Here is a 13,031-nt window from a genome sequence, read left to right on the forward strand (position 1 = left end):
TACAACATTGACTCTATTACATAAGATCAGCACAGCCTCCTACTTTACAATGAGGTAAATCTGCAAATGAACTTCAGAAGAACGACTCGTTGTCTAATTCTATCACGAACTCTATTTGTAGAGTATTTGACTAGCTATAGGGCTATGAATAGATTCTAGCTAAATAGGAGCTAGGTTTAGGAAGCTAGTTCCCTACTATGGCTAAACTAGGTTTTCTTCCTGTTGGATGTGGTATTGGACTCCTCTGACAGGTTCCTGTCTCTTGAAGTAGCTGTTGACTCCTCGACCTTCGAGTTGTACTGTAGATCCTCCTTTGATGCCTCCATATCTAAGCAGGGGATTTAAGAGTGGGATGAGTACGAGCGTACTCAACAAGTTCATTATAGGAAAGAGGTGTTTAATGCACTAGCTACAGCATTAGACCAGAAAGTCTAATACCAATGCAGGTTTTCATAATCATTTCTTCAAAAGGTTGCTTTTATTCAGAAGTACTATGTCCGTCAGCCTTCACCGGTTTACTAGAACTTCATGGAGCTCCTTTCCGGCAGCGTTCGCAGCTCCATATCCCGGAACAGGGAGTGACAGGTCACGGTTCTTTACACTCGCAGAGGTGTGTTGCTTTACCCATAAGAGATCTTAACCTTGGTGCCAACCGAGCATATTCCCCGTCCACACTTCCTATGGTGTGAGGCCCGGTATAAGGTCTAGCCAATCATGTTCCTCCGCTACCTCGAACACCCACCCTTTGTTGCATACCCCGACCCTGGGTCCTCGTCGGTCCTCTTATACCACTTAAGGATGGACCCCGACCACGACAACAGCTTGGGACTCGTTAACCAAACTCCTTCGCCGTAGGCCGCAACCCATCATAGATCGCAATACCGTGGGGACTTTAGGCTTCCCCAGCACACCGCTTGCACTTCGAGCGACAAGTGTCTACGGACTATGCCGTGGGGACTTAAGGCTTCCCCAGCCTACGCGCTTGCCCCGACAGATACAAGTGTCTACGGTAAAGCGCATCCGTTGATGAACGAGAGGTGGAAACACTTTTGACTACTCCGTCCCACTCCGGATCTTATGGTTAACACGGATATTACGGCACAAGAATCACTCGGCGACATTTGTTGTTTAATCCTAGATGGATATAAGCCCGTGCAATGGAACCTCCACCATATCAACACAATCCATGGTTCCATTGCCCACCACATAGTCATATTCATAGTTATGAAAGTAGTGGTTTTGATTTTTGTGCAATAGTGATAACCATAATACTTTGCAAGTAATTTGATAAAAATACTCAAATGACATGAGCAAGTGATGAACTTGCCTTTCTTGACTCGCAAGATTATGCAGACAAGGTCTTCGATGCGTAATAACTCCAAATTCTGAAATAGCATCATCGTCCGGTAAGGACGATGTTTAAAAGATTGGCAAGGATGCAATAATGCATAAGAATGAGATGCAATCGCTCTAAGCGTGACCTAACCCCGATGATTTAGGATCAGTGAGTTGTAATGATCGGTTTAGGGTGTGTTGCACTTTTAGAGTGATTCACAATCAAGGTTCTTATTCAGGGTTGTGTTGTTTTAGAATTATAAGCAGATGACAAAATGAATAGTAACAATCCTACACAATCAGGAATAGTAGTTGTATAATAAGTAAAGATCAGTTGTCAATTTTAAGTCCTATAATACATGGTTGATGATTACTTATTATATAATTCAAAAGAATAACTTTTGAAGAACATGTTCTAAAATGAAGAACAAGTATGATATTAGGTTTGTGGGGTTCTATGGTTTTCTATGATTGTAATTGGTTTCTGGAGTAAGTAGTAGATGGATCACAACAATGTTGGATTCATCAATACCTAGGGCTGATAAGGCTGAGTTAAGCCTAGGCATCCTAAGCAAGTATTTATACATGGTTGTTAGCAAGGTTGATTCATGTTGCTGGTGATAGCTAGCTAGAGTTAATAGGTCCTGTTAGGTAGGGTTGATGATGATTATTTATTTACTTCAAAAGAATAACTTTTGAAGAACATACTTCTTACATAATAAGAAGTATATCTATTAGGGTTGCGGTTGTCTAGGTTTTGTTATTGGGTTCATTAAGTAAGGAATGATGGTTTCCTAAATAGGATGTTTAATAATTATCTCACACTAATAGGGTTTAGTGTGTATGGGATGTGATGTCAATATTAGCATGGTTGTTATTGGAGTTCATCACAATGGTGTGATTCCATATAGGTATGAGTAAGGTTGATATTTTGATGATAGGAACAAGGGTTTAGACTTAGGTGTTCCTGTTTGATCATCTAGGTTTGATGAGATGAACACATGGGCTATCTACCTTGCTAGTGATAGGTCTTCTACATTTTATGTGACTAAGCTAAGTATTTAGTTGCTACCATAATTCTTATGGTTTGGAAGAAGGTACCATGATCACATGCTCTAACCTAGGGTTTAGGTTAGAATCAATTTAGGTTTCACATGTATTAATGGAACTAGGGTTTCCTAATTAATTTAGGGTTTTAAGAGTCACATGAAATGATAGGGTTGGAATATCATTCCATGTGGAATTTAGGGTTTGCTATTTACAATTTAATTCTATGATTAATAACTTCATGGTAAAGTTGAAGTTATTAATAATTTTGAATTAAAAATAATATTGGATTTGACATTTTCTTATTTTTAAAGAATTAATAATTAAGACAATTATTAATAAGGTTTTAAATCCTCCTATTAAGGATTTAATAAACTATAACAAAGGAAAATTAGTTTTAGTGTTTTCCTTATTTACTTACTGGTTTTTTATTTATTTTATGAAACTTTTACTAATTAATGAATTTTAATTTAATTTAGAATTAAAACTAAAGGCTTAAATAACAAGTATTAATAATTAAATTTTTATTAAAAATAAAAATTTCATTTTATATTTTTATTGGATAAGATTTATCTTTGTAAGAATTTTGATATCTTATATTTATTTTTCTGAGTTATATTGGATTTTCTACAATTTATCAAAGTTGCAGCAATTTCTGAAATCTGGAATTTAAAACGAACTGGCTAAAGACACCTGGGCTAATGTTACCCAGAGTCCCTGACGAGTGGGCCACGGGTCCCTGTCAGCAGCCACGTCGATTTTGACTGGGTCAAAAATCGATGACTGGGCAGAGGAGCACCTCGCCGGCGGCCAGACTACCACGAATCCGGCGATTTAGTGCACCCCCCGATGCGTGCCTAAGTTCTATCGATTCAGCGCGACGAGAGGAACCAAATGGTGGTGGCGCCGCCAGCTATTGGTCACCGGCGCTTGCTCAACGACGAGGCCGTACGGCGGAGCTTGCAGTCACACGACGCGGGCATGCTCGAGGGCGTAATAGAGAAGGATAAGAGGTGCTTGAGCACCGGTGACTCACCCTGAGCACGATGAGCATGACGGCGAGGTGGATGGGGGCTTGTATCGCCGGATTGAGCCATGGCCGGCGTCGGAGAAGACGGCCAGACGTGATCGATTGGAGGCGTATCAGCTCGATTCCGGGCACACGGTGGCCATGTCGAGGACGGCGGTTCTAATGGTGGTCACGGCAAGGTTTGGGACATCCCCAATCGACGGCGATGGTCGGTGCCGAGGCGGTTTAGGGTTTCAGTATGGGGGAAAATGGAGCAAGGGAGGAAGAACCCGATGCTAGGGCTCGCCGTGGAGTTTTTATAGGGCGCCAGGGGTGCCTCGTCACGACGCCGGTCACTGGGAGCTCGCCAGCGAGAGAAGAAGCTGGCCACGGCGTCGAGGTGGCCTCCATGCGCAGAGAAGAGATGAGGACGACCATCTCCTTTTATTTTTCTGCCGAAGAGGTAAGTTGGCTGGGCTGGGCTGCTACTCGGGCCGTGGTGCTGGGTTGCCAAGGTGGCTGCTGCTGGGCTCCTAGCTGGGCTGCTTCGGCTGGCCAGGTCCAGGTAAGCTTCTCTCCTCTTTTCTTATTTCTTTTCTGTTTTTAATTTGACTATTTGAATTCATATTTGAATTCTGTTATATTTGCAGGTGTTTTTGTATGTTAATCCATTTTTGTTGTTGTGTGATGACTAACACATCATTACTCTTTTTGAAACAAGTGTTTCACATTGGATTATGTTACATACTAATGGGTGATTCAAAATAGCCATTAAGCATGATGTTATGTGATGTTATATCCCCATTTTAAATGTTATTTTCATCCTTTGTATCCATCTGTTTGTATTGTTAGGTCTTGGTATTTTTTAACTCAAGGTAGTTTAGGGGTTGTTCATAAGGCTTGGTTTCTATTTAAGAGGGGATGACTTACATATAATTTAGGTGTGCCCAACTTTTTAGGGTTTAATAGTTTCTATTTTAACCCCCTCGAGATTAATATTGACCTTATCCTAGAAAGTATCTGATATAAGTATTGATTCAATCATGCTTTGATATTAATTATAAGGATAAGTGGTGGTAAGTGTTTCATCACCCCACATGTGTTTGAATTATGGAATTTGAGCATTAGGTGTTTCTTATGTTTAATAATTGAAGCAGAAGATTTATTTGATGTGCAAATCTAGGGTTCAAATGCTATTTACCTAATGACATATGGGTTGAATCTTAATTGTGGTTTAGGTTTTATTTGTGATCACCCAAGTGATACGCAAAGTAGGGTTGAGATTTACTTCTAGGTTATAGAGATGGGATGGCACCATATTGCATGAGCTAGGGTTTAATCTCCCCTAACCAAGATAATATGGTTACTTTCTTAATTGCTTCTGTGCTCATTTAATTACTAATGATTTGAGAATTGGTTTTATCTTCTACCAATTAACTTCTATTATTATCCTCAATTAATCATTGAAGTAACTATAATGGTTATAGTTCTTTTTATAGTTAACCTTGGGTCTTATAGATGGATGATTTCTCACCATATTAAATATGGAATTTTACTCTAAGGTTTTCTTAGGTTCTTAAGTGAAGAATAGGTGGAATGTAAATGTGGTAGAATTATACCTGTGATCACCAAGTGGTTCACAAGTTAAGGTTGGGGTCTAAGCCTAGGGTTGTTTATTATTGATCTCCTTATAATTTCATGTGGCTAATGATACCTGCTTATCCTATTAGGGTTTACTTATCCTCACATACTTCAAGAGCATGATCATGGTTAGACATGATCCACTTGTTCTTGATATCCTTACCTCAAGTTCTTAGGGTTTATGATCATCACTCAATTTATAATGATCAAGGTTTGGCTTCCTAAGGTATCTCTCATTAAATGGATTTCTCACTTCTATTCTACTTTCTTAAGTGTAACACCTTAGCTTGGGCTCTCTTATAAAGGAATGGTTTATTCTAATGTTTATGGTGTACTCACCATATCTCAATAAATATTAAGTCTAAAACTCCACTTGGCTATCTTGGTTGAATTAATCTCCTCCTTACTTTTATCAATTCATGGATATGTTATTATTCCAGGTGATATTAGGTTGTCTCACTACTCCAAGATGTAATGGTTAATCTCCTGATACTTTGGTTCAATGATTGTCCTTGAGTCTTAAATAGGTAAAGCTAAGAGTGGAATGAATGGTCTCACTCATTTTGGAAAGGACTTTAATTCTAACTTAAGGTTAGGTTCCATAGGGATTGATGTGATCATCAATATCTATGTTTAACATAATTGGTTCCTCTCTCTAGGAATATCTTGAATAATATCCTAGGGTTCCTCTTAAAGATGATAATTTGAGTACTTGGATGTATATCCAAGGTTTTAGCTCAAGGTTTGTTATTGCTTCTTTAATTATTAATATAGAACTCTCACCTCTCTAGGTTTGATGTATAATAACATGGAATAGAGAAGGATAAATATTTCTAGGGTTGATCTCCTTGTCATGATTCCATGAATGAAGTAAAATGAATACCATGGGGTTCATGGTAGAATCAAAGATTAGTTTAAGACATGGGAAAGATAAGTCTAGAATAGTTCTCCATTATATTGTTACTTGATTTCCCATTATTTGTATGTTCATATTTTATGTCAGGGAATTCCATATTATGATCTTTTATGAGATCAATCATTTGATCATTGATTCTAGTGTTGTTGTGTTGATTTTAATTCCATTTGATCTAACCCCTTAGATCAAATTATCTCTACCCAAAACAATGTTTTAACAAAGTCACATTGAGGTTTATAACGCTTGACTTGATGAGCTACTTCAATTCCACCAAGGTCAAGTGAAACTTCGATTCATCGTGATCTGTTTTACTTTAAAGCGCGAAAATTCCCCAGATTTTCTATGCATGAATGCAATGCACACATCTGTTTCCTCTATTTCTGTAACCCCATTACCTGGGATATTACACTACTCCCATCGGGAGCGCTGGTCGCGCACCCGATAAAAAGATGGAAGCCTCGTCGACAAAGAAGAATGAACCCGAAGGTTCTAACAGTCCAGCTCTTCGGCTTCTTTCGAATCTTGCACCGTTTTGAAGACCTGATAATATCGAATGATGGGATAGATTGAAGACGTCAACATCAACATCAAGTTCTTCGAATAGTACAACTTGAGTCTACGCACGGTTGCAAGCACCCATCCATAGACTCGGGGGGGCTACTCCCATCGGGAGCACTGGCCGCGCACCCGATAAAGAATAACTTTGACTCTACATCAAGCGCAAGATTCAGCAGATGATCAAGACATTCGTACGATGACAACTTTAGTCCCTGCCCGAAGCTTCACTTCGGCCAGACACTCGGGGGCTACTGATGAGGGCCCTTGGGGGACAGATTCAGAAACAAAAAACATAGAGGCGATACGCCTAGACATAACAACCCGCAGATTAGAACTAGAATAGATACAACAATTCCGTCTACGGCGGCCCCTGTACATATATATTCATATAGTGGATTGCTAGCAGGACGTAGTGATCCTCCACCGCGGGGACGGGAACCTGGGTACGTCGTGTCTTCTCTCGCTCCCGGAACTTCAATCGTCGCCTTTCTCTAAACCCAAGCCCCTCTTGGTGGGCATTACCGAGGAACCGCCTCGTCAGAGGGAGTAATGTTTTAAAATTGAACATCTAATGTTGTAAAAAATAAACCATTATATTGTTTCTATTTGATATTGGGGATGTTGATATATATTTTTATATATTTGTTTAAATTTTAAGGATTTTAACTTTTAACAAAATTAAATGGATCCCACAAATCATTCAACGTTTCATTTTACTAACAATCATTCGCATCATGAATCAAACGAATATCAACTAACATTAAGGTCGTGAACTTGATATCAATCCAAATTTGATCTTTAGATTAATATCAACAATTTCGTCATAAGTTCTATTTCTTTTAAAAATTGATAAATCACTTAATTCATGTTTTTTTGGGAAACGGAAAAACACTGAAATTCATAACAATTAGTTAGGACACTTATTAAAAAGACACAAAATTAAGTACTAATACATATTATAAATTTCATTACCATGCATGCATTTTGTTTTTTATTGTCAAATCTTCAAAGTTTTATACATATGTCGTGGTGACTATTTTAAGGAACCAGAACCAAATTATGATGAAACAGATAGTCATGCTAGTCCAAATCCCAGCTAGCGCCAAACATCTCTGGAATAATTGAATTTAATCGCTGTATACTATGTGTTCATAGGCCTATACACTAGCACATGCACTAAACTAAGATAGCAAATAGAGAAATAATAATAATAAATAGTTAATAGATCTTATTGCCATGTCATCTACTGCTAGTTCAATTGTTAATATGTATATATACCAGTTAGCTATAAGCTTATAAAGTTCGAAAATACCAAACAGAACCTAGGTGCGCGTGCACCCGGTTCGTCAAAAATTAAAAAAAAATGTTTTTTAAAAGTTTTTTTAAAGTTGAAATAAAAAAAAATCATGTACATGTTATCTTGATACTTACTCGTGTAAGTTTTCTCGGAAAAATACGACTCTATGTGGTCTACAAGAAAATGACAAAATGTTCAAATGAAATATAATGATTGGATATGTATTGTTCAAAGAAATAAAAATTTCTATTTTCATGTTTGTGTAGGTCACATACAATCGTATTTTTCCGTAAAAACTTACACGTGTAAGTATCAAAATAATGTGTACATACATGTTTTTTTCATTTTTCTAAAACATTGAAATAGTATTTTTAATTTTTTTTTCATAATCAGGTGCACGCGCACCCAGATCCACCGAATCTGCGTATAAAGATGTACTACACTATTAATATTTGGCCTACCTCACAATCTCAAAAAGTTTCATAGAGTCGTGTTGCAACTGACTCTTCGTGTATCACTCGCTTCTCTTCTCTCTCAAATTAGCAAATGTATAATGTTTAAACTTTCATACCAGGTTCACATCACCTTTTTTTTTGTTGCAAAATCACCTTATTATAGTTGCCACTCGGACGGTACAGTTGTGTGCATATTTGCCACTCGGACGGTACAGTGGCCCAGAACAGGTTGTATTTGGCATGGCGTTGATGGCGTATAGGCTCTGTATCTCAACTGTATATTTCTCGGTGACATATCAGTATATCACCCCCTAATCTCATACAGCTACTAATGGTCCAGGCTATATGCTCACTTGGAACCGTGTCCATCAAATCCGTATCGCTACTGTGTACAGTGTTCAGTAGCAGTTGCTCTCGCGACATATATACCACGTGGCTAAGGTGAGGCCTTGAAACGGTTCTTTTCTTGAAAGGTAGGGCCTCGAAACTGTAATGCTAGTTTCTGTTCTGCGTGAGAGTAATTGTCCCAGATTCTGTTACAGGACTCACCTTGATACTGACCAGCAAGATTTGAAGAACAAAAATACAACTAAGTCATCACCCCAAGAGCAACACATCATTTTTTTCAGCCCAAGTCTTCATAGCATAAATCGAGTTATCTCCTGGTATTACATAGAGATAACTGCAATGATAGCAATTGTATAACTTGGCCTTGTCTTAGCTACTACTGCAGGTTCAAATCGGTCCAAATCAATGAAACAGTTAAATTCTACTCCACCACACTAAATACCAGCTCAGCATACTCATCTGGCTAACTCAGTTCTACACAGAAATAAGTAGCAGCAAACTCCTAGGTGCTCTAATTGAGATCTTTATCAGCAGAAGCCTTCCGACGAATGCACTGTTAAACCGGCACAGAGAAAATAATCAACTAAACAGTCAAATGTTACTACTCTGCCACTCCAAAAAAAAAACAGCTCAGCCGAGTCATCTGTCAGCTCAGTTCTACACAAAAAGAAGAAGCAAACTGCACACTGCTCGAATCTAGATCTTTGCCAGTATCAGCAGAAGCCCTCCCACAAGGCCAACAGCGGCACCCACTTTTACAACCTTCTTCACCTTCTGCACCTGCTCCATGGTGGATCTTTCCAATTCATGATACCGCCTCCCAAAATAGACAAGGAGAGATATATGGATCAACACGAGTTATAAAAAATAACAATAATAAGTTTCTTATTACAGCAAATAAGAATATAATGTTGATCCATTTACCTCAAAGCACTGAGATAGTCCTGCTGCTTCTCACGTAAGACTTCCATTTGTTCACCAATCAAAATACGCTTAGCCCTCTCAATGGCCTGATCTCGGTCATAATCATCTTCCATTTTACTTAATTTGGCAAGACCATCTCGCATATTACGTGCTTTGCCATAATCATCTTGCAAATTACGTAGTTTGTCAAGAAGTTCCTGACGATCATGAAGCCGTTTGCTAAACAAATCATTAGCAACTGTACGGTCATGCAGCGCTTTCCTTATCATTTCAACATGCTCCTCGATATCCTTTTCCATGTCTTGCAATGCCTTCTTACTATCCTTGAGATCCTTGAGATCCTTCAGTTTACCCAGCAACGACTTTGTACTGTCAGTCATGGCACTTGGAACAGTTTCACAGCAGCGTGGTTCATCCTACAGTTTAATCAACTTCAGTTAAGAAAAACAGTAGACGACACATAAATGTCAAATGCAAACAACTCAAACCATGTTAACAAAAGCAACGGCACTTAATCAGTATTAACTCCACATTTCTGCCCTAATAGGAAACCAGACAACTACTTTTGTTTAAAGTGATTTGTCAGATAGCATACATGAGTCATGCCCTAGTATTACACAGAGATAACTTCAATTATAGCAATTGTATCAATTGGCTTTATCTTAGCTTCTCCTGCAGGTTCTAAGATGCACCGTACGATGGCAAACACAGACTAACAGTTAAATTCTACTTCACTACACTATATACCAGCTGAGCATAGTTATCGGGCTACTCAGTTCTACACAGAAAGAAATAGCAGCAGACTTCAAGGTGCTCTAAACAACATCTCTGCAAGCATCAGCAGAAGCCTTCCCACAAATGAACTATCACAACGGCCGAGAGAGATTAATCAACTAAACAGTAAACTGTTACTACTCTGCCACTCTAAATACCAGCTCGGCCTAGTCATCTGTAAGCTCAGTTCTACGCGAAAAGACAAAGCAGCAAACTACATGCTTTCTAATCTAGATATATGCCAGTATCGATCAGCAGAAGCCCTCCCACGAGGCCAACAGTGGCACCCAGTTTTGCAACCTTCTTTACCTTCTCCTGGTTCTCCTCCTGCTCCAAGGTGGATCTTGCCAATTCATTATACCGCCTTCGAACATAGACAAGGAGAGACAAACATGTTTGGATCAACACAAGTTATAAAAAATGACAATAATATACTGCTTATTACACCAAATAAGAATAGATTGTAGATCTCTTTACCTCAAAGCAGTGAGATAATCCTCACGCTTCTTACGTAACATTTTCATTTGTTCATCAAACACACGAGTCTTAGCCTCCTGAATGGCCCAATCTTTGTCATAATCAACTCGCATCTTACGTACTTTGGCTAAACCATCCATCATATCATTCATTTTGGCAAGAACATCAAGCAAATTATGTGTTTCTGGATAATCATCTGGCACATTACTTATTTTGGCAAGAAGTTTCCTACGGTCATCAAGCCGTTTGCGAAACAAATCATTAGCAACCGTACGGTCATCCAGCGCTTTGCTTATCATTTTCTCATGCTCCTCAATATCCTTTTCCATGTCTTGCAATGTCTTCTTACGATCCTTGAGATCCTTCAGTTTATCCGGGAACGACTTTGTACTGTCAGGGATGATACTTGGAACAGTTGTCCAGCAGCACGGTTCACCCTACAGTTTAATAGACTTTAGTACAAGGAAAAACAGTAGATGGTACATAGATGTCAAATGTAAACCATTCAAGCCATGTTAACACAAGCAAAGACAGTTTAATCAGGATCAACTTCTTATTTCTGCTTCAATAGGCAACCAGACAACTACATTTGGGTTAGAGTGATTCGTCAGTAATCAATATTTCTCTGGTTGGCCTTCAAAGGAAGGCTAAATACAAACGGGAATAACACCAATGAATCCAGGGAACGCGATGCTGGAAGTGTTCGTTGCACTGTCGCCGAGTCAATAAATTATATCGTTCTCTGTTGTAAATTAGCAGAACATGTTTGGAGAGTGTTCTCGCTGAATCTCGCTCTCCCCAGTTGAAGCACAACCACAGAGAATTCGTACAGCCCCATAGCAATAGCAAAGGTACATACTTGCCAATTGACTTTGTATTGAGTCACGGAGGACACGAATTATAGAGTTCTCGACAGTGAGTTATGGTCCAGCGCAGGCATCAGATTGCAGATGAAATAAGCAGTCAAATCAAGGCAGCATTGCACAAGCAAAGAGGAATTGGGTACAAACAGAGTAACAGACACATCTTCCTGCCCCAATTTCAGGATTTGGAAGGGTCGGAAACCCTTTATCTAGTTCTGAAGATTATACCTTTGGAGGTGGAGGAGCCTTCCTTGGAGTAACCTCCCTCAGACAGGGAGGCCACAGGGGCGCACCACGCGCGGCGGGGAAGCTGTCGGCGGCAGCAGCGGCGGCGGCGGCGGCGGCCTGGAGAGGGGATCGAAGTTAGTGCGCCCAATCGAGGCGAGGGTTTAAACAAATCAAGCAGCGAAACTACTTCAGTCTTACCTTGGAGTACGGCGCGGGGAACTGAGAGCGCAGTATCGGAGAGGTCCGCGCGGCCGCTTGCTGGCGGAGCAGGAGGCGGAGGGCCGCGGCCATGATCGCCGCCGCGCGGAGGCGCCGAGGGTTTTCGTGGCGTCCGTTTCAGGCACGAGTGGGGGGAGAGAGTTGCGCGCGGTGTAGTACCAAAATCCTGACATGAGTTCAGTTCACTTTGATCTTTGTCAGCAAGGAGATTTTTTTTTGGTTGCGAAAGACACTCTATCTCTATGAGTATCTGAGAGACTGAGTTGAAAAAAAAAATCAGCCAATCTTGAAATTGACAAAGTCAGCGGATCTTAAGTTGGAATGGGATAGGCACTTTGATCTTTGGCAGTAAAGAATTCTTCTTTTGTTGAGAACAGTAAATAATTTATTTTTTTGTTGCGAAAAATAGTATAGACGCACACGTTGACGCTCATCCATATATAAAAGCATCACTCTATCTCTATAAGTATCTTCGGGAGACTTAGTCTAAGAAATGATCCAGCGGGTATTAAAATTGATGAAGCCACTGAAAACGTCCTCTCTCATTGGAAAAAAATAATCACCTTTTATAAAACACGAAAAATATCAAACATAAGATTTGGAGAACTTTTGTAAGTTGTCGTTCTTAGGAAACCAGCTCTTAAAAACTGTCTTTGTGTGATACGAAGATAGCTACATCAACATCCAAGGCCACGTTGACCGAGGTCAATGACCATTCCAGTGGACACGTCAAGGTGGGACTTGACGAAGCTGATCAAGACCATGATCGACCGATGCGACCTATGAATCTGCCCAGCCCCAGCACCCGACTCGATAATAACGTGTGGAAAATATAAAGAGACCAGCGAGCCAAGACATGAGCAAAGATTATAGAAATCCCTAAACTCCTAGAAAGTGTCTTTGGCACATGAGCACCAGTGCTTCTATTTTCTAAAAATCA

The 13,031-nt window shown here is 39.7% G+C and overlaps 1 protein-coding gene across 1 annotated transcript; it reads right to left on the reverse strand.

Moving 5' to 3' along the window:
- Window positions 1–9,012: 9,012 nt before the first annotated feature.
- On the reverse strand, window positions 9,013–12,163 carry LOC124672379. Its single transcript, XM_047208616.1, has 6 exons — window positions 12,071–12,163; window positions 11,873–11,989; window positions 10,782–11,218; window positions 10,614–10,668; window positions 9,531–9,946; window positions 9,013–9,423 (listed from the first exon to the last, which is right to left on the reverse strand). The coding sequence occupies exons 1-6, from the start codon at window positions 12,161–12,163 to the stop codon at window positions 9,303–9,305; spliced, it is 1,239 nt and encodes a 412-aa protein (XP_047064572.1). The 3' UTR covers window positions 9,013–9,302.
- Window positions 12,164–13,031: the final 868 nt, after the last annotated feature.

Source organism: Lolium rigidum, chromosome 7 (assembly GCF_022539505.1).
Source record: "Lolium rigidum isolate FL_2022 chromosome 7, APGP_CSIRO_Lrig_0.1, whole genome shotgun sequence".
Taxonomy (NCBI): Eukaryota; Viridiplantae; Streptophyta; class Magnoliopsida; order Poales; family Poaceae; genus Lolium; species Lolium rigidum.

Coding starts and splice junctions, on each gene's coding strand:
- LOC124672379 (XM_047208616.1), bottom strand. CDS start 12,163: ATGGCCGCGGCCCTCCGCCTCCTGCTCCGCCAGCAAGCGGCCGCGCGG. Junction 11,219..11,872: donor AGGCTCCTCCACCTCCAAAG/GTATAATCTTCA, acceptor ATTAAACTGTAG/GGTGAACCGTGCTGCTGGAC. Junction 9,947..10,613: donor AGGAGGAGAACCAGGAGAAG/GTAAAGAAGGTT, acceptor ATTAAACTGTAG/GATGAACCACGCTGCTGTGA.